We start from the raw sequence: 20,327 nt of genomic DNA on the forward strand, positions 1-20,327 counted from the left end.
CATATTTGCATCTCATTGATCATCCTTACTGGCCATACATTGTAGATGTTTGCAAGATACATGTAAATGAACAACTGCTCCCTAATCAATAATGTGACACAAGAATATGGCTCTTAAAGGGGTTCTGTGGAGTCCTGCAATAAACATAACCAGACAGTTATGAAGGGAAGGGGGGTGGGGGGGGGGGGGGAGGAGGACAGTTACGCATCCCTGAATCCCCCCCCCCCCCCTTTCATAATTTTGCTAGTATGTTACTACCAGGTTAGCTGCTCCCAGCCTGTATTTCTGAGTTTCCCGTTTGCATGGTAAGTAATAGTAGTTATGCATATGATTTGCATCTGAATTGAATGCGAAGTGTGAGATAGCTTATTAGAGGTGCTGCACACGTGAGCTGTTGGTCATTTCAGATGCAGCCTTCGTGGTATGCGCTGGCCTTCTCCTCGCTGACGATAAACAAACACTTACCTGCCCCAGGTAAGTGTCTGTTTATCTTCTATCTGTCCCCGTAGCTGTTATGTCCCACGCCGTCCTCCTCCGATCACTTGTTCCCCGCCGCCGGCACCGGGCAATTATTTGTCTAACAAGTTGAATAATGCGCGCTCCCGCTCCGTCTCCGGGAGTTTACTGCGCAGGCGCAGTATGAGGTTGTGCTCCCGGAGACGTCAGCGGGAGCGAGCACGTGCGTGGCCACGGCCGCTCAGATGCGTGACACGCGCAATTAATCAAATAAATTATTCATGGGGGACTCCTGAGGCTAGCGAGCAGTATGCCTGACACAGTGTCGGGCATACCGCTCAGGAGGTTAATGTATAGAAGCAACCAATTTTTTCAGTAATTTTTTGTCATAATTGGGGATAAATTTAACACACGTGTGTTGGACATTGGTCAGATTTCTCAAATGGTACAATCAATCAGAAAAATTGATTGTACTTCTTGAATTGAAAAAAAATTAAACAATTTGACAAGAACTAATGGTGCCAATGGTGGACTTCCTCTACAGATCCCAATCAATTCTTTTGTAACTCCACCCAGAAAGGACCTCTGAGGTTTCTCCCATACTCACGTTTATGTCTTTCCCCGCCCAGTTGCATTCTTCCCGCCACTCCACTGGCGCATGCCATGGGATCTGTTTGGGGGGAAATGGAATTTTATAATTTAAAAGACACATTATAAGGGGTTTTATTTCAGATTTTCTTTCCTTTCATGTTAGGTATAAAGAAGAAATTTGGTAAAATCTGATTTGCTATAGGTGGTTTTTAATGTAAAAAATTAAATACTTGCAAACACCTCTGAAGGTTGCTATAAGCTGCATTGTGCTTATTGAACATTTTGCTTTCAGGTTATGATGAGTCAGCAGAATTTCTTTCCATCCACAGACAGACACTATAAATACACCCATAGCAATCAGAAAAGTTGATGAAGTGGGTGGGGCCAAGAAGGTGGAAGTATTAGTAAAGAAGCCTGACAATGTAAAATGGGGAATTAAGGTGCCCATATATCTGTCGACTTTGGCGGCCGATCGACCAACCGATTTGATTATTATCGAACTGGTTGAAAATCGGTGCCGCCAACTGCAGGTTCAACCGACGATGCGACCAATTTTGGTACGAAATTGGTCGCGTGAGTCGACTGCCTCTGATGAAAGGTGTCGTGCTAAAGTCGGTTGATTGGGTATGCGGCGGTACGGTGGACTATTTCGGAACGAGACACGAAATGACAAAATCCCCGCCGCTGCTTCCCTAAACATGCAAAGCTCCCTCTAATCAAATTCGATTAGGGATAAATGTGTCTCTGTCGATTCTGCCAATAATCTTCTGATGTATGGCTACCTTTAAGGTGGCCACACACGATACAATAAAATGATCCGATTTTACAGTAATTCGATAAAAACGATCGTATCTCTCGAAAATATTAAAAGCTTTTTTTTTCATTCGACTGAAAAATCTGATCGGATTTCCCGTTTTTTTCGATTTAAATCGATCCGGAATGCCAGATATTTCTCTTCAATTTCTACTAAAGATTGTATGGTGTGTGTTGGATTGTTAATTTATTGATATACACACCCTCTCAATTTTCTCAGAGTTTCCAATCATTTTTATCATAATTGAGGAAAAAAATTGAACATAGGTGTGTGGTACATTGGTCATATTTTTGAAATGTTACAATCAGTCAGAAAAATTGATTGCAATTCTTAAATTGAACAGATACTTAAACAATTGTATGGTGTGTGGCCACCTTTAGACAGAAAAGATAACAAGAAGCTTACAGAAACCGTTACAGATGACTGTGACTAACATCAGGCATCACAGTTATGTTAGGAACTTACCGCATAGTGGTTAGTGGTGATGTCATCCAAACTCAGCGACAAGAGGTAATTCCTCCCGCCCACAAAGAGGCGACCACGCTCCTCATCCAGCAACAGGGTGTCATAGCAACAGGACCCTTTATGGGTGTACGTCCGCAGGCTGTGGTAGGACAGGTCTGGGGGGACAAATCAACTAGAGTAATCAGAGGCCAATCGGGGGAGGGGGGGACTATAATGTATGTATAAATACTCATACAGTGATCAGCCAATCACATTCCACAGTAAGAGGTATTATACTCAAAATCATCTACGGTCTAAAGCATTAAACACAGCATAAAGTTAACAGTTAAATCCATCTCACTATACATATGTATCAGTTTTCTACATGTCATCCACCTGTACAAAAGGAACCAGTAATATGTGTCTCGTTGATGTCCTCCATATTTGGGGAATTGGCTACATTCTCGTTCAAGTAAACCTGTCATGAGAGAAATATGGAGGCTGTTCTGAACATATTGTTTTCCCAGCTCTCACGCTGCTCCTCCAGCGGATGACAGCAGCGATATGTTGGCACGGTCCTGCTGTTTATCCGACCGCCAGCACGGCCCCCACTGAATGGGCCTCTTAGACATTTTGGAAAATGTCATGAGAAGGTCAAAGGTTAAGTGCGTGCGGAAGGCGACATATAAAGTAGTTCTGCTGTGTGTCTGTTCCTTCGTATTACACCGTCAGCACTAACAATACAATGAATTACAGCGGAATATATCACATCCCTGCATATCGCAGCCCAGCCCGGGTGTGGAAGGACCAATTTATCTACATCAACCAATAAGATTGGAGATTACTGCGGGCAGAGTGGATAAAAAAAAAATCACTTAGATTGCTTGTCAAAGGTTCCTTTTTATAACTATTCAAAAATTCAACTTCCTCTCTGATCTAAAAGATACGCAACAGCATAATAAAATCTTTAAAGAAAAACATTTCTTTGTTACAGCTGAAACAAATCCTGCAATAAATCTGCTGTGTTTCTACTTCCTGCATTCATGGAAGCAGCCATAGGGTTAACATCCTGTGTTTACAAATTAGCTGCTCTGCCGAGGCAGCCAGCTGACACAGGTAAGAAATTAACTTACAGTTGTGATAAGTCACAGATGAAGGGAAATTAGACAGGCTAAACTATCTAAATACATACAGGGGGCATTTCTCTATGTTTTCCTTCTGTCCTGTTCGAGAGTACAGGTCCACTTTAAAGTCGTTCAGTGTTTAGTAGTTAGATTCTTGTATTAAACGTTGTACACATGCCAACGTTATGTTAGCATACTGCAATGGCGGAACGATTAACGCCGAGTGACGAACAAGCCCACTGTGCTCGTAATGACCTGCTCCACAAGACACCGCTAACTTCTGTACCACCCTGTTGTCCCTCTTCATTGCACAGTACATGTTGCTTGGCTATAGACAAACAGCATGTCTGTACAGTGCTCTTTCCCTGGTGTTTTCCATGTCAGCATACTAATGGGCAAAAGCCCCGCCTCCTTTTGCCCAGTAGGACGTCTTAAGATGTTAAATAGTCTAGATTCACCCCATGCTAGCATTCTTTTTTATGTCCTCGCCTCCAGCAGGACCTCTTTCGAAAACCTTACCTCCGCCTCTGGCGGGCACCGACAGTTTGGCTCTGCTGTTGTGGTCCATATCTTCGGTAGCTAAAGGCTCCTAAAAGGTATGGAGTCCCCTCTGGTGTTCTCTGGGACAAGTTATAAAATTCCTGCGTGCTCACTAAATGTTTAAATAACATTGAGCCTCCCCTGCAGCACTGCTGTTAAATGCATTTATTTTTGCCTTCCCTGATTTGCCTTGCTTGCTACGTTATGGGTTAATGTATGATGGTTACCTTCTTAGGTGTGCAAGAGTTTTTCTCCCTCCGTCTGTGCTGGGTATTCTGCGGTCAGCCCGCTGCAGTACCGGGATTTTGTGTGTATAGCCGCGCGCGCGCGGCCAGAGGCTGGTTTTACTTCCATTAACAGGAAGTAGTTCGGCGGCCATCTTTGTTTTGGGCAAAATTGCCCTTTTCATGACGTACTTCCGCAAGGGCTTCTTAAGCGGCGCTGTCAGTAGCGTCTTCAGCTGCTGCCAGCCCGGACCTGTTCCTCTGCTCCTCTTATCCTCCGGTAAGCTTTCATTTTGCCGCTCCTACCATAAGTATATTTTCTAGTGGAACTGTTGTGCGTTCTCCTTCCTGTGCTTGATTCCTTTCCAGGATATTCTGATATATGCATTTGGTTTTGCTTCATTGGATTACAATATTTGCATTCAATGTGTAGATAAATATTCTGATATAAGTATATATTACTGTATTTATATGTGTGCATATGTGTAGATATGTATGTATATCTATACATATCTGTATATATATGGGTATATCTTTAACAGACATATATTCATGTGGATATTTATATAGAAAATGTACAACATAGTAAGGAGGCAATAATATCAGGATATAGGTAAATCTCTCAGATGCATACATGTTTTTTCTGCTTCCTGAGTGTTTGGAAAGATTGGTAAAGCCAATATCTTTCTCAATTCTAGCTGCTTAATTATGGGGAAGAGAAAAGGAGAACACCAAAATTCGAGTTCGAAATCGAAATCGAAGTCGAAATCGAGATCAAATAGGTAAGGTTGGTAAGTGATGGGTAATTAATTTGAGCCAGAAGATTAGTGCTAATTTCTGCATATTTATTTGCAGAAAGGAGTCGGATTTAAAAGACAATCAAGATGCCCGGGAGGGAGGCAGTACAGATTACCATGCAAAGTCAAGAGGGAAATCGCAGTCCACAAAGTCGGTGGTTACTGTAGTGGATACAAAGTCACATCCCAGTTCACAAACGCATAAATCATCATCATCTGTTAGCTCTGAAGATTATGATCCATACTTTAATCCTAACATGGCAAAACCAGCTTTTCCAGCTAAGGAATCCTGCTGGATTTGTGGTAGATTAGCATTACCTAACAAAAAAGTATGTGACTTATGTCACTTGGATATAGCTAGGGAGGACAGAGAAGTATCCACGTTAATAAAGCAGGTTGTCAAAGATACCGTTTCAGAATTGAACACGAAACAATCTCCTCCTAGATCCGAGGCGCATTCATTCTCCACAGAGAAATATTCTTCAGATGATGATTCTGAGCATGAAAGTATCGGTTTTGATTTTTCCCTAATTCCTCCGTTTGTTGCAAGAATTAAAGAAGCAATTCAGTGGGAAGATGACGTATCCTCCCCCAAAAAGAAGAGATACTATAAGCAATTAGATAAAGTTAAAATCTCTTTTCCTTTACTAGATGAAATTAAGGAATTAATTACAGATGAGTGGGAGAAGACGGTTAAAAAACCTTCACTGAAGAACAAGCTGCAGAAGTTATATCCTCTAGCGGAACCTGATGAGGCACTTATATCCACAAATCCTCTTGTGGATGCGTCATTGATGAAAATTGTAAAAAACGTAACCTTACCTCTGGAAGACTCAGTTTCCTTTAGCGACCTTATGGATCGGCAGATAGATCAGGATTTAAAGAGAGCCTTCTTAGCCTCAGGGGAGGTTACAAGAATTGGAATATCGTTGACTTCAGTGGCGAAAGCCTTGAAAGTGTGGATCGAAGATGTTCAAAAAGCGGTTGTGTCCAATTCCTCAGTTGAAGACATTACTTTTGCCTTGGAGGAACTCAGTCTAGTTTCTGATTTTGTGGGTACAGCTGCCGTTGATACAGTCAGGAGTTCTAGTAGGTCTATGCTTTACAATATTATGGCCAGGAGAGCGCTCTGGCTTAAGCCATGGTCAGCTGACCCCACATCCAAACAGTCATGGGCTAAAATACCGTTTGATGGTAAAAATCTTTTCGGATCCAAAATGGACACCGCAATTTCAAGGGTCACCGGTGGCAAATCCGGCCTGATCCCACAAGATAGAAAATTCAGAAGAACAAAATATCCCCAGTTTAAAAGACAACAATTTAATAGATTTACTGAGGCCAGATCCTACAGACCTGGAAAAGAGTTTAAAAGGAATTGGAAATCTCAGCCCTTTCAGAGGTCCATAAAATCCAGAGTTTCTCAACAGACAGGTGAAGCTAAGAAATCTTTTTGAGATGGGGCCCGTCCAGGACATTCCAGTAGGAGCGAGATTACTTCACTTTGGCGATGTCTGGGCGGGAAAAATAAAAAACACTTGGGTCCAGAAAACCGTTGCTCAAGGTCATATGTGGTCATTCAAGAACGCAGTTCCAAAGACCAGGTTTGTTCCCACAGAAATTCCAATGTCAGAGCAAAAAAGAGAAATTCTCGAGGAATATGTTGCAAGTCTAATGTCTCAAAACGCGGTTGCCATAGTGCCTCATTCAGAGAGAAATACAGGCTTTTATTCAAACATCTTTCTAGTAAAGAAAAAATCTGGGGACCTCAGGCCTGTCTTGGACTTAAAGATTCTGAACAAGTTTATACTTATTCCAAAGTTCAAAATGGAAACTCTAAATTCAATTATGATGTCAATGCAGCCAGGGGATTGGATGTCGTCCATAGATCTCAAGGACGCGTATTTCCATGTACCGATTCATCGCGATTTTCAACGGTTTTTGCGTTTCGCAATAGGCCGTCTTCACCTACAATTCCGATGTCTTCCTTTCGGCCTAGGTACGTCTCCTCGGACGTTCTCGAAAGTTCTTCTTGCCGTTATTTCGTTCGTGCGGGTTCAGGGAATACGCGTCCTACATTATCTGGACGACATCATTCTCCTGGCTGCATCGGAAAGTCTCCTTCTTCAACATCAGAAGATTCTAATTCAAGTGTTGCAGGACTTTGGATGGGTAATAAATTTCAACAAAAGCCAACTGATACCTCAACAGAGAATGCTCTTTTTAGGAGCAATACTGGATACAGTCCAAAATTCAGTATCTCTACCTCAACCCAAAATGGAAGTCATCTGGGAATCACTGGAGCCACTCGTCAGCATGGATTATCTCCCTGCCCGAAAATGTCTAAGAATTATAGGCTTAATGGCTTCTACAATCCAGATGGTACCTTGGGCTCATTGGCAGCTAAGGCCATTCCAACTAGACTTCCTCTCCCAATGGAACAAGCTCACCTTGAATCAAAAGATTTCGATTACTCCTCGTGCAAAAAATTCTCTTGCCTGGTGGATGAACAGCAAAAATCTAACCAGGTCACGTTGTCTATTCCAGCCCTCGTGGAAAATAGTAACAACAGACGCCAGTGGTTTAGGCTGGGGAGCAATATACGAGACTCATATAGCTCAGGGTTCATGGGAAGATCAAGAGAGGAATCTAATTTCCAATATTCTGGAGATGAGGGCAGTGTTTCAGGCCCTTCTGCACTTCATCCACCTTCTGAGGGGTTCAGCAGTCCTATTCAGAATCGACAATATACCGACTGTTTCATACATCAGGAGACAGGGAGGAACCCACAGTTCGGATCTCATGAGCGAGCTGAAACCAATCATGTCATTAGCCCAATCCAATCTGTTAGATCTAACAGCAGTCTACTTACCTGGAGTACAGAACGTACAAGCGGATTATCTGTCGAGACACAAGCTAGACAATACAGAATGGTCTCTTCACCCATCTGCGTTTCTGCTAATTGTCGAGAAATGGGGAATGCCTCAGGTGGATCTCTTCGCATCGGCAAGAAATCACAAACTGCCTCTCTACTATTCCAGGTTTCCAGATCAGAAAGCGATAGCGACGGATGCTCCAACACAGGTTTGGTACTTCAAAAAAGCATATGCATTTCCTCCAGTTCCACTCATTCACAGGTTTCTTCTGAAGTTGAGAATCCACAAAGTAACAGTCCTTGCGGTACTGCCCTTCTGGCCGGGGAGGCCTTGGTTTCCTCTTCTGTTGCAACTAAAGTTGGAAGATCCAGTCCAGTTACCAAACATACCAAACCTTCTGTCACAGGGATCGTTTATCCATCAGAATCCTCAGAGGCTCAACCTGATGGGCTGGCATTTGAAAGGGCTAGGCTATTAGCTTCAGGTTGCCCGTCTAATGTGGTAAATACACTTCTAAAATCGAAGAAACCTTCCACCTCGGCCTCCTATAACAGAGTCTGGAAGGCCTTTATGGAGTTTGCCTCTGTTGCTGGCTTTCAGGTTTCCACAATGAACATTGGTAATTTATTATCTTTTCTACAGAAAGGCTTAGAGATGAAGTTGTCATACTCTACACTAAGACGACATGTCTCCGCCATCTCGTCAATTTCAGGGGTATCCTGGTCATCAGACCCGCTTGTCAAACAATTCTTCAAGGCAGCCATTAAGCTAAAACCTCCAATTAAGCCTAGGTTTCCCAAATGGGACTTGCCCTTAGTCCTAAACTTTCTCACGGACTCTAATCTTTGGCAAAATAGTTCAGCTTCTCTACAGAATTTATCGAAAAAAACGGCATTTCTTATTGCAATAACCTCAGGAAGGAGAATATCCGAATTGCAGGCTCTCTCTTACAAGGAGCCATTTCTGGTGTTCTTTGAAGACAGATTGGTTCTACACCCAATTCATTCTTTCCTTCCAAAGGTTACCTCTTCCTTCCATCTCAACCAAGAGTGGACATTGCCAAGCTTTAAACTTAAGGAAGATCCTTCTAAGTTACATCCTTTAGATGTACCTTCCTCGGTTAAAACTTACATCGAAGCAACAAAAGATATCAGAGACTCTGATCGCCTTTTTATTGTACCAAGAGGTTATAGGAAAGGCAAAATGGCCTCCACAAGAACTTTGGCCAATTGGATAGTGTCACTTATCCAAGAGGCTTATAGGTCAAACGACTTACAGCCCCCGCAGGACATTCATGCCCATTCCACGAGAAGTCTAGCTTCTTCTTGGGCAGCTTTTGGGAATACCTCCCTATCAACTGTATGTAGGGCGGCCAACTGGGCCTCAGGTCATACATTTTTGAGGCACTACTGTGTAGATCCAGCTTCACTGTCTACTGTAGAGTTTGGTAAAAATGTTATTGCTTCTACAATTTCTACTGCCTTGTGACCATATTTCTGTTTAATATTGTTTCTTTCATTAAATTTGTTCAGCATACCCATCCCTTTTTGTCTAGTTATTGCCCATTAGTATGCTGACATGGAAAACACCAGGGAATGTGGAAAACTGTATACTAACCTTCGGTAGTTTTCCTTTCCTGGTGTTTCTCCATGGCAGCATACGGGCCCACCCTATGCTGTCGGCTCGTACTAAATTACATAGAATGCTAGCATGGGGTGAATCTAGACTATTTAACATCTTAAGACGTCCTACTGGGCAAAAGGAGGCGGGGCTTTTGCCCATTAGTATGCTGCCATGGAGAAACACCAGGAAAGGAAAACTACCGAAGGTTAGTATACAGTTTTCCACATTCCCAGCAGTGTCACCCTAATGACTATTTTTATATATAGTATAGCAGCTACTGTATTATTAAAGCAAACCTGAAGTGAAAGGGATATGGCAGATACTATTTGCTTTTAAACATTACCAGTTGCTTGGCTGACCTGCTGATCCTCTGCCTCTAATAATAATATTAGCCATAGACCCTGAACAAGCATGCAGCAGATCAGGTGTTTCTGACTCAAGATTGATTGGATTAGCTGCGTGCTTGTTTCAGCTTTGTTGACTCAGGGCTCATTTCCACTATCGCGAATTCGCATGCGTTTTTCGCATGCAAATTCGCATAGCAATACAAGTGAATGGGACTGTTTCCACTTGTCAGGATTCCTTTGCGTTTTTCTGTGCAGAAAAAATTCGCATGGCAGAGCCATCAGAATTCGCATACCGCATACCGCTATGCGAATCGCATACAATGTATTTAATAGGAAATTCGCATGAGGTTTAGGTATGCGAATTTTCATGCGAATTTCATGCGAATTCGCATAGAAACAATGGAAAAGCACACCAGCACTGCCATGGTTAAATTCGCATGCATCGTCATCCATGCGAATTCGCATGGACCCGCATGCGAATTTCGCATCCGCATGCGAATTTTTACCGCGGCGATTCGCACCGCACAAGTGGAAATGCAGCCTCAAACACTACTGATGCCAGGAAATGAAGGATTGCCAGGCAACTGGTATTGTTTAAAAGCAAATACATATGGCAGCTTCCATACGTCCCTTACTTCAGGTGTCCTTTAAGGACAATACAGATATATCGTGTATACGATAATTAAAAGAGAATATGTATCCAACGCTTTATGGAGCTGTAACATGTGCCAGTCCCCGTGGGCTGCAGATGCGGAAGTAAGCTAGCGTGTCGCGTGCGGAGATCGGAGCACGGGCTCAAATGCGAGCACAGACAGCCAGCCAGGTGGCCAACGTGAAGGGGTAGAGCCCTAAGAAACTCTATGCTGAATATCTTCTACTGGAATGTGAGTGTGCATTTTTAATATAAATAAAATTGTCATACGGTTTTACGCTATGGGAAGGACCCTTTGTTTTATTTGAGGTGGTTGCTGTGGATACGCTGTTTGGCAAAGAACCACTAAAAGGAGCCAGAATAGGCGGGGGATAGCCTGAAAATGATCCCAGAGGGGATTGTGACCCATCTAGCCGAGGGTCATCTTCTAAGGGTGCATACACAGATCAGACTATAGTCTTTGGAAAATGAAAGATCACAGACCAATTTTACCACCTTCCATGTAGTATGAGAGCCATGCCTACACAGTCTTTTCTATGGAGCTGAACTCCACATCAGAAAAAAATCTTTGCAAGATGCTGCACACACAGATGCTGTACAGACACAAAAGATCAGTATGTGCAAAAGATCTGTTCCTGCCAAAAATCCATTCCTGCAAATTGCAATGATAGTCTATCAGATCCACCAGGATGGATTTTCAGATCTGCAGATGATTGCTTGATCTGCAGATGAATGTCAGTTAAAGCATGTGTGTATGATGATCTGCAGATCTCATAGACTATCATTGCAATTTGCAGGAACGGATCTTTGGCAGGAACAGATCTTTTGCACATACTGATCTTTTGTGTCTGTACAGCATCTGTGTGTGCAGCAGCTTGCAAAGATTTTTTTCTGATGTGGAGTTCAGCTCCATAGAATAGACTGTGTAGGTATGGCTCTCATACTACATGGAAGGTGGTAAGATTGGTCTGTGATCTTTCATTTTCCAAAGACTATAGTCTGATGTGTGTACCCACCTTAAGGGTGAGTGCCCACTTCTGAGGGTGAGGTGGTGGTGGTCATTCCAAATGAATCTGGAATACAAGTCTGGCACGGAAGTGGACAAAGTGGAATTATAGGACTATGTGTCTATTATATATAGAACTGTGTACATAGCAGGAGCACTATTGCCTTTTATAATTTTTAGATTTTGGATATTTTAAAGGAGCGCACCACCGTGTATATATAGATACTCTCAAGTTGGTCAGCGCAGTGTTTTTGGAGTTGATAATTTCTGACACGTCCGATCTTATTTTGGATCGTTTTTCTGATTAATTTCTCATAGAAGTAAATGGAAATAGATAAGAAAAAATAACAGGATTGAACCGTAAATCGATCGGAAAATCGAATCTTAAATCTACCGGATGGAAAATCTACCGGAAAAAACGCATTGTGTGTACGCAGCATAAAGGCCCTTTTCCACTAGCAATTGCAATCACAAAAGCCAACGATTGCGATTTTTCATTAATTCTGTTATGCGATTGCGATTTTTCATTTGCATTACATTATCACTCTAAAAATCGCTCCAGAAAGCGATTGCGATTTCCAAATCGAATCACTATAGTGGAAAATACTTCTCATGATTTCTATGATAACATAACAACCCTAGCGATCTAAAAATCACTAGCGATTTGCGATTCAGCTGTGTAGTGGAAAAGGGCCCTAAGGCCACTGCACCTTCAGGTAAGATTTGTGCAGAGACCCACATAACTGGGGATACAGACTTCAGGCAGACAGTGGTAATGGATAGAACAAAGGACGGTAACAATACTCACCGTGATAGGACAGTTTCAGACGAGGGGTGAGGTCACTGTCCCCACTAATGGCACGGCAAAGTAAAGTGCCCAGGAAGAGGTGCCAGGTGACAGATCTCATGTTATATGGAGCGCAAAGAAGGGTTGATGGGAGGACTCAACCTGCAGAAAGACAAAAGCAGGGCTTAATGTACAGCCAAATGCAAACAGGTATCTGTATCAGCAAAATACTTAGAATAACGTGAAATGACAAATCAGATTTCAGGATATATGTATATATTATTGTAGCATTTAGCTTGTTTTTGTTTTGTTTGCTTTTGGTCATTTTTACACCATAACCTAATGAGGGAAAAAAGGGGGTAAACTTGAGGCAGCAAGGTGGCATAGAGGAGAGCGCTCTTGCAGAAACAGCAAGTAATGACAGCGGGGTAATAATACTACAATAATACAACATGCTTCATTATCTAACAGCCTTTCCAGCACCTTATCTGCTTGCCGCCTCTGCTGTCTTTGAGTCTAGAGATAATCTTGATCTGGATATCCTCCAGACCAGGCTTCCCTGATACACCAGAACTGGAGCTTTATCAGCTTGCTGAAAGAGCCCCTGGCTATCCCAGGCGGCTGACAATGAAACGCACACAAACAGATCCATCTACTGCAGATCAAGTGTGCGTTTCTCTTGCCGACAGCTAATTTGTCTCTTGTAGCAGGTGCAGGCTGCATCACCAAACACATTTCCACAGTCCAATGTCTAAAAACCTTATTTTTCTCCTATGCACAGCTAAACACCCAAGGATACAGTAGCACAATTACAATAGTAGGGAATATCTTTGTTACCTGTCAACTGTTTAAAGACCAAGAATATTAACTCTTAAGGTACTGTCTCACTAGAGCGGTTAGCGGGTGATTCCCGCTAATCTCCAAAGTGCTAGCGCAATTATAACTCTATGGCAGTGATCTCAGTAAAACGTGTTGCCTGCAGCAGTTTGCAGCGATTCTCGAGCAATCGCGGCACAGTGCTTAACCATTTAAGTACCAGCGGTCTCTGCCCCCTTAAGGACCAGAGACCGCTGATACAGAAACTGCGGAATCCTGACGGATAATGAATCGCCGCACGTACCCGCCGCAATCGTGCCCATCTGTGCAATGGCCCCAGCCATCCATATCGTACTGCTGTGTGAATCTGGACAGCATGCTGCAGTTTTATGCAGCACACAGTCGAATCCTAAACCATGAAAGGAAAGGCTAACGATTCTGTATGCGCCTTCGCGGCACAACAGGAGGTTCTGTCAAATGGGAACGGCCGTGGCTCCTAGTGGAGTTTGGCCCTAAAAGACTGGACTTGTTTACACTTCACTGAAGCTAACTGACACCACTGCTGTTTGCAGGACAAACTATCAGATTCTCTTGTAATTAAAGCACAGCTGAAATGAGAGGGATATGGGATATTTATTTCCTTTTTAAATAATGCATATTGACTGGCTGTCCTGCTAAGCCTCTACCTCAAATAGTTTTAGCTAAAGATCAGGTGTTTCTGACTGAAGTCAGACTGGATTAGCCACATGCTTAATTCAGGTGTGTGATTCAGACACTACTGATGCTGCAAAACTGCCAGGGAACTGGTCTTGTTCAAAAGAAAACAAATATTGCTGATATATCAGCTGACTGCCATGGCAGAGAAGCTAAGTGGTAAACACAGGATGTTAACAATATGTCTGCGTCCATGAAAGCAGGAAGTAGACACACTGCAGATTTATTGCAGGACTTGTATCAGCTGTAACAAGGAAACATTTTTCTTTAAAGGTTATTATGCGGAAGTTCTGAGTTCAGGTCCTATTTAAAGGACAACTGAAGTAAGAGGTATACGGAGGCTGCCATATTTATTTCCTTTTAAACAGTACCAGTTGCCTGGCAGCCCTGCTGATCTATTTGGCTGCAGTAGTGTCTGACTTAAGGCTCATACACACATCAGACTATAGTCTTTGGAAAATGAAAGATCACAGACCAATCTTACCACCCTTCATGTAGTATGAGAGCCATACCTTCACAGTCTTTTCTATGGAACTGAACTCCACATCAGAAAAAAATCTTTGCAAGATGCTGCACACACAGATGCTGTACAGACACAAAAGATCAGTATCTGCAAAAGATCTGTTCCTGCTAAAATCCATTCCCTCAATTGCAATGATAGTCTATGAGATCTGCAGATCATCATACACACATGATTTAACTGACATTCATCTGCAGATCAGATCCACCAGGATGGATTTTCAGATCTGCGGATGATTGCTTGATCTGCAGATGAATGTCACTTAAATCATGTGTGTATGATCACCGGCATACCTACCGGGGATGCGACCCCCTCAGCCGCAGGGGGTCCCGGGGCTGCTCTGGGGCCCGCTCACTGTGCGTGGGGGTAGCGCTGCTCTGGACCCCCCAGCAAGGTGCTCAACTGGCCGCAGCGTCTAATAGACGCTGCGCCAGTTCATTCCCCGCAGCCCCGCTCCAGCAGCCTGCATAGTCTCCGCCGGCAGGCAGAGCAGGGCTACGGCAAGATGGCCGCCGAAGAAGCCCTACACTGGAGACTATTTGTGTCTCTAGTACAGGGCTTCGGCAGCCATCTTGCCGTAGCCCTGCACTCTGCCTGTCAGCGCGGGAGATGTGCTGCAGGAGGACTCGGGGAGCTGTGAGCCAGATGCCGGGAGAGGAGAAGACTTCTGTCAGGTAAGTGAATATTGTTTTTTTTTTCACAGGTGCATTTTTTTTCTAGTGTCTGCTGCCTACATTATGATTTTCTGGTGTCTGCTGCCCACATTATGATTTTCTGGTGTCTGCTGCCCACATTATGATTTTCAGGTGTCTGCTGCCCACATTACGATTTTCTGGTCACTGCTGCCCTCATTGCGATTTTCTGGTCACTGCTGCCCACATTGCGATTTTCTGGTGTCTGCTGCCCACATTGCGATTTTCTGGTGTCTGCTGCCCACATTGCGATTTTCTGGTGTCTGCTGCCCATATTATGATTTTCTGGTGTCTGCTGCCCACATTACGATTTTCAGGTGCCTGCTGCCCACATTACGATTTTCAGGTGTCTGCTGCCCACATTATGATTTTCTGGTGTCTGCTGCCCACATTGCGATTTTCTGGTGTCTGCTGCCCACATTACGATTTTCTGGTGTCTGCTGCCCACATTGCGATTTTCAGGTGTCTGCTGCCCACATTACGATTTTCTGGTCACTGCTGCCCACATTGTGATTTTCTGGTCACTGCTGCCCACATAAGGATTTTCTGGTCACTGCTGCCCACATTGCGATTTTCTGGTGACTGCTGCCCACATTGCGATTTTCTGGTGACTGCTGCCCACATAAGGATTTTCTGGTGACTGCTGCCCACATTAGGATTTTCTGGTGTGTGCTGCCCACATTATGATATTCTGGTGACTGACTGCTGCCCACGTTACGATTGTCTGGTGAATGCTGTCCACGTTACGATTTTCTGGTGAATACTGCCCACATTACGATTTTCTGGCCCACATTACGATTTTCTGGTGAACACTGCCCACGTTACGATTGTCTGGTGAATGCTGTCCATGTTACAATTTTCTGGTGAACGCTGCCCACATTACGATTTTCTGGTGAACTCTGCCCACATTACGATTTTCTGGTGAACGCTGCCCACATTACGATTGTCTGGTGAATGCTGTCCACGTTACAATTTTCTGGTGACTGCTGCTCACGTTACGATTTTCTGGTGACTGGTGCCCACATTACGATTTTCTGGTGAACTCTGCCCACATTACGATTTTCTGGTGAACTCTGCCCACATTACGATTTTCTGGCCCACATTACGATTGTCTGGTAAAATGCTGCCCACTTTACAATTAATTTACAGTGAAACGGTGCCCCATTACGATTATTTGGCACCTATGGGGGGGCCCCATCCAAATATTCGCAGGGGGGCCCAGTGATTTCTAGTTACGCCCCTGTGTATGATGATCTGCAGATCTCATAGACTATCATTGCAATTGCAGGAATGGATTTTAGCAGGAACAGATCTTTTGCAGATACTGATCTTTTGTGTCTGTACAGCATCTGTGTGTGCAGCAGCTTGCAAAGATTTTTTCCTGATGTGGAGTTCAGCTCCATAGAAAAGACTGTGTAGGTATGGCTCTCATACTACATGAAGGGTGGTAAGATTGGTCTGTGATCTTTCACTTTCCAAAGACTATAGTCTGATGTGTGTATGAGCCTTTACACCAGAAACAAGCATGCAGCTAATCTTGTCAAATCTGGCAATGTCAGGAACACCTGATCTGCTGCATGCTTGTTCAGGGGCTGCAGCTAAATGTATTATAGGCAGAGTATCAGTAGGACAGTGAGGCAACTGGTATTACATAAAAGAAAATACATATGGCAGCCTCCATATCCCTCTCACTTTAGTTGTCCTTTAGGCTGCTTTCACGGTGGGACGTTACAGACGCACGTTAGAGCAGCCTGTAACGCAGCCCAACTCACAGTAATGAAAAATCAATGGGCTGTTCACAGTTCCCAGGTTGCGTTACATTGTAACGCTGCACGTTCTATGAAAGTGCAGCATGCTGTGCGTTATACGTGGTTTTAGGGCTCTTTTCCACTATGAAATGCGATCGCAATGCGTTTCAATTTCCACCATGCGATTGCGATTGAGCTACTATATTCATTATAGTCCAGCTCAATGGCATACAAAACGCGGCAGGACGACGATTGCGCTTTGACCAAAATCGCATCGCATTCGGATCGCACTAATGGAAAATGCTGCTGCAGTTTCCATTAGTTTAATGTACCTTGCGATTTGCGATCAGAAGCAAATCGCAAATCGCAGGCTAGTGGAAAAAGGCCCTTAGCCGCGTTAGACTGTTTGCACATGCTCAGTAATGTTGTTTTATTGTTTTTTGTGTGCAGGAGAGGAGGAGGGGAGAGTCCGCCATTTTGCCTAGCCACATGGCTAATTAATATTCCCTGCCCGGCAATACCAGTTCTCTTCCTGCTAGCAATGATTCATAGGAATCATTCTCTGCCTGCTAGCAATGATTCATATGAATCATTCTCGGTTCTCTGCCTGCTAGCAATGCTTCATATGAATCATCTTCGGTTCTCTGCCTGCTAGCAATGATTCATATGAATCATTCTCGGTTCTCTGCCTGCTAGCAATGCTTCATATGAATCATTCTCGGTTCTCTGCCTGCTAGCAATGCTTCATATGAATCATCTTCGGTTCTCTGCCTGCTAGCAATGATTCATATGAATCATTCTCGGTTATCTGCCTGCTAGCAATGCTTCATATGAATCATTCTCGGTTCTCTGCCTGCTAGCAATGCTTCATATGAATCATTCTCGGTTCTCTGCCTGCTAGCAATGCTTCATATGAATCATTCTCGGTTCTCTGCCTGCTAGCAATGATTCATATGAATCATTGCTGGTTCTATCGAACGAAAACGGCGCACCAAGAGCCGCATAATGTGACTCTATGTAGCGTCCACCTTTAGCACCACCATGCTGTTGTGGTCAGGGGAACGTTATGCGACCTTAACGTCCCCTGCAACGTAACGTCCCACTGTGTAAGAGCCCTTAAAGAGAACCCGAGGCGGGGCAGATGGGACACAGAGGCATGCTCTCTGCCCCCCCACAGCCACGCTATAGCCCCCCCGAGATTATCGACAATAATTGCCGCTATTTCGGAAAGTATTGGGAGGAGAGGGATTCCCTGCTCAAATCGCCCACTAGGGGCATTCCTGCAGGCTTTCCCCAGCCCATGTGATATTGGTAACTTTATTACTGGGCACTGGTCTATTGGCAGTTGGCAAATGGAAGCACCTTAGCGATGAAGGAAGGAGGAGGCACAACACACATTTTATGATCAAATGTAATCGGAAGGTAATTCTCAAGAGTTCCCACAAACAGGTTGAGTAGGGCATTTTCTCGCTCCAGATCCGATCATGAAATCTAACTATTGGATCAAAGGAATTTTCAGTTCCAATCCACCAAAGAATCGTTTCACATCGATTTTCAAACACTGCGCTGTTTTCTGTACAATTCAATCGTAAATACTGCATCGAAAGATCACATCTGATGAAAATGTTGTACCCTTAGTGGGCACCTTAACGCGGGCCAACTGAAATGAGAAAAATATGGAGGCTGCCATATGTGTTTCCTTTTAAACAATACCAGTTGCCTGGCAGCCATGTTGGTCTATTTGGCTACAGTAGTGTCCGAATCACATCAGAAACCAGCATGCAGCTAATGTTCTCAGATCTGACAATTATGTCAGAAATGCCTGATCTGCTGCATGCTTGTTCAGGGTCTGTGGCTAAAAATATAAAGCCGCATCTACACGAGTAGATGCGGCCGCGATGCTCCTTATCAATCGAGCTGCTGATGCGGCTTGATTGATAAGATCCAACAGGACGGATTTCCGCACCGTCGATTCCCTGCTCGCTCCCCGCGAGGGGACAATGGCAGGGAATTGAGCGGAAGATAAGCGTCGCCGGCGGGGACGAGCGGGCACGAGCGGGGAATCGAATGCGGCGAGCGGGGACGCGGCGGGCACGCGGAAGAGGCGATCCGGCGGCTAATCGAGCCGCCGGATCGCTACAACCTCTCCCCGTGTAGACGGGGCTTTAGAGGCAAAGGATCTGCAGGATAGCCAGGAAACTGGTATTGCTTAAAAAAAAAAAATATGGCTGCCTCTCGCTTCAGTTGTCCATTAAGCTATGTATACAATTTAGATTTTTGTTGTGGGGTGAAAACAAAGAGTGTGTAAAGCCAGCTATCCCCCAACGTCTCTGGCCTTTCCCTCCAGTAATCCAGATTTCTCTCCCTGGACAACTGCTGTAGTTGCAGTAACTTCTAAAGCGCTACGGAATATGTTGGTGCTTTATAAATAATTAATAATAAAGTTCCTGCTGTACAGCGCTGCTCTCCAATCTCTAATGATTGTTTTGGGCGACAATCACTTCATATGTGTATGTAGCTATAGTGATAAGACTAGGAATGGACAAGAGACAAACAAAGGAGTTCACACGAGAAAGAACCGGATGATAAGCATCTTGAGAAAACCCGACACTGACAGGTTGAAGAAGATGTCTAAGTAAGTGAGAAGCTCAAATAACTCTTCCCTATTAAAGCACTGGAACTAAAGGAGACTTGTTAGTTTGGAATCTGCCTGTGAATAGGGATGGGGATGGAAATGTGGGGCACCTTACCCCCCCCCCCCCCCCCCCCTCCAACTGATGCACTCAGAAGCCCAGTGATGGAGTAACTAGATAACAACAAGTAGATGATTTCCCTGCCACTTCTAGATAGAGAAGAGGGACAGATGGAGGGGGTGGGGGCGCTACAGTCTTTTGAAGCAACCTTAATATCAGTTTCAAAGAAATATCAGTGTTTGATCTTGTTGTTAAGTTTAATGGGCACCTGGCACGGAGCCAGCCATTGTTTTAACCCATCCCTTACTGGCCACGATAACACACCCAGGTCTGTTATAAAGTGCGTGCGGGTGAAATTAATACAGAACAGATTACATGAAGCAATCCCGTCCTTATAGAAAATATTTATATATAGACACAGAGAGCGCGGGCCAAGATTACCAGTAATTAAACGCAGGTGCGTCAGAGTCTGGATACGCGCGAGCGTTCGTCATTATCCGAGAACGGGGAGTATCGGACTGGGAACGATCTCCACGAAGTTATAATGGGGAAGGAGTTATGAGAAAATGCAGAGATAATGAGCTGAAGAGATAAAGGAAAGATAAGAGGTAGCAGGACTGCCTTACGTGAGAAAAAAAATATAACCGGCCAAGCGTGCCAAGATCGGGGCCCATTTCCCCCTCAAAAACTAACAAGCTATGATAATCCCTGGAAATGCTGCTCATATGATTTCATACTAAACATCGGTACACAGCATTGCTTTCATAAAACAAAAGGTAACTGCAGGTCATCACCTCTAGCGTAACTCCAAAAAGCAAGACCCACAATGCTTCACTTTAGAGCAGTAGGCGGAGCCATGCAAATCA

The 20,327-nt window shown here is 44.0% G+C and overlaps 2 protein-coding genes across 4 annotated transcripts in view; one reads left to right on the forward strand and one right to left on the reverse strand.

The window, feature by feature from the left end:
- SEMA3B (semaphorin 3B) overlaps positions 1-20,327 on the reverse strand; it is a 175,267-nt gene that overhangs the window by 39,569 nt on the left and 115,371 nt on the right. For all 3 annotated transcript variants that reach the window (XM_068252939.1, XM_068252940.1, XM_068252938.1), the window contains 3 exons: positions 12,300-12,440; positions 2,327-2,481; positions 1,064-1,126 (listed from right to left, as the gene is read on the reverse strand). In XM_068252939.1, coding sequence (XP_068109040.1) covers positions 1,064-1,126; positions 2,327-2,481; positions 12,300-12,399 — 318 coding nt within the window. In that variant the 5' untranslated portion in view covers positions 12,400-12,440. The remainder of the gene's footprint in view (positions 1-1,063; positions 1,127-2,326; positions 2,482-12,299; positions 12,441-20,327) is intronic.
- Positions 4,802-8,029, forward strand: LOC137531619 (uncharacterized). The gene is made up of 2 exons (XM_068251557.1): positions 4,802-4,975; positions 5,049-8,029. The coding sequence occupies exons 1-2, from the start codon at positions 4,902-4,904 to the stop codon at positions 6,442-6,444; spliced, it is 1,470 nt and encodes a 489-aa protein (XP_068107658.1). The 5' UTR covers positions 4,802-4,901; the 3' UTR covers positions 6,445-8,029.

The sequence above is a fragment of the Hyperolius riggenbachi genome, chromosome 9 (assembly GCF_040937935.1).
Source record: "Hyperolius riggenbachi isolate aHypRig1 chromosome 9, aHypRig1.pri, whole genome shotgun sequence".
NCBI lineage: Eukaryota > Metazoa > Chordata > Amphibia > Anura > Hyperoliidae > Hyperolius > Hyperolius riggenbachi.

What these genes read in the sequence shown, in the direction of transcription:
- LOC137531619 (XM_068251557.1), top strand. Translation starts at nt 4,902, where the DNA reads ATGGGGAAGAGAAAAGGAGAACACCAAAATTCGAGTTCGAAATCGAAA. An exon ending in TCGAAATCGAGATCAAATAG is followed by an intron (nt 4,976 to 5,048) that starts GTAAGGTTGGTA and finishes ATTTATTTGCAG; the next exon opens with AAAGGAGTCGGATTTAAAAG.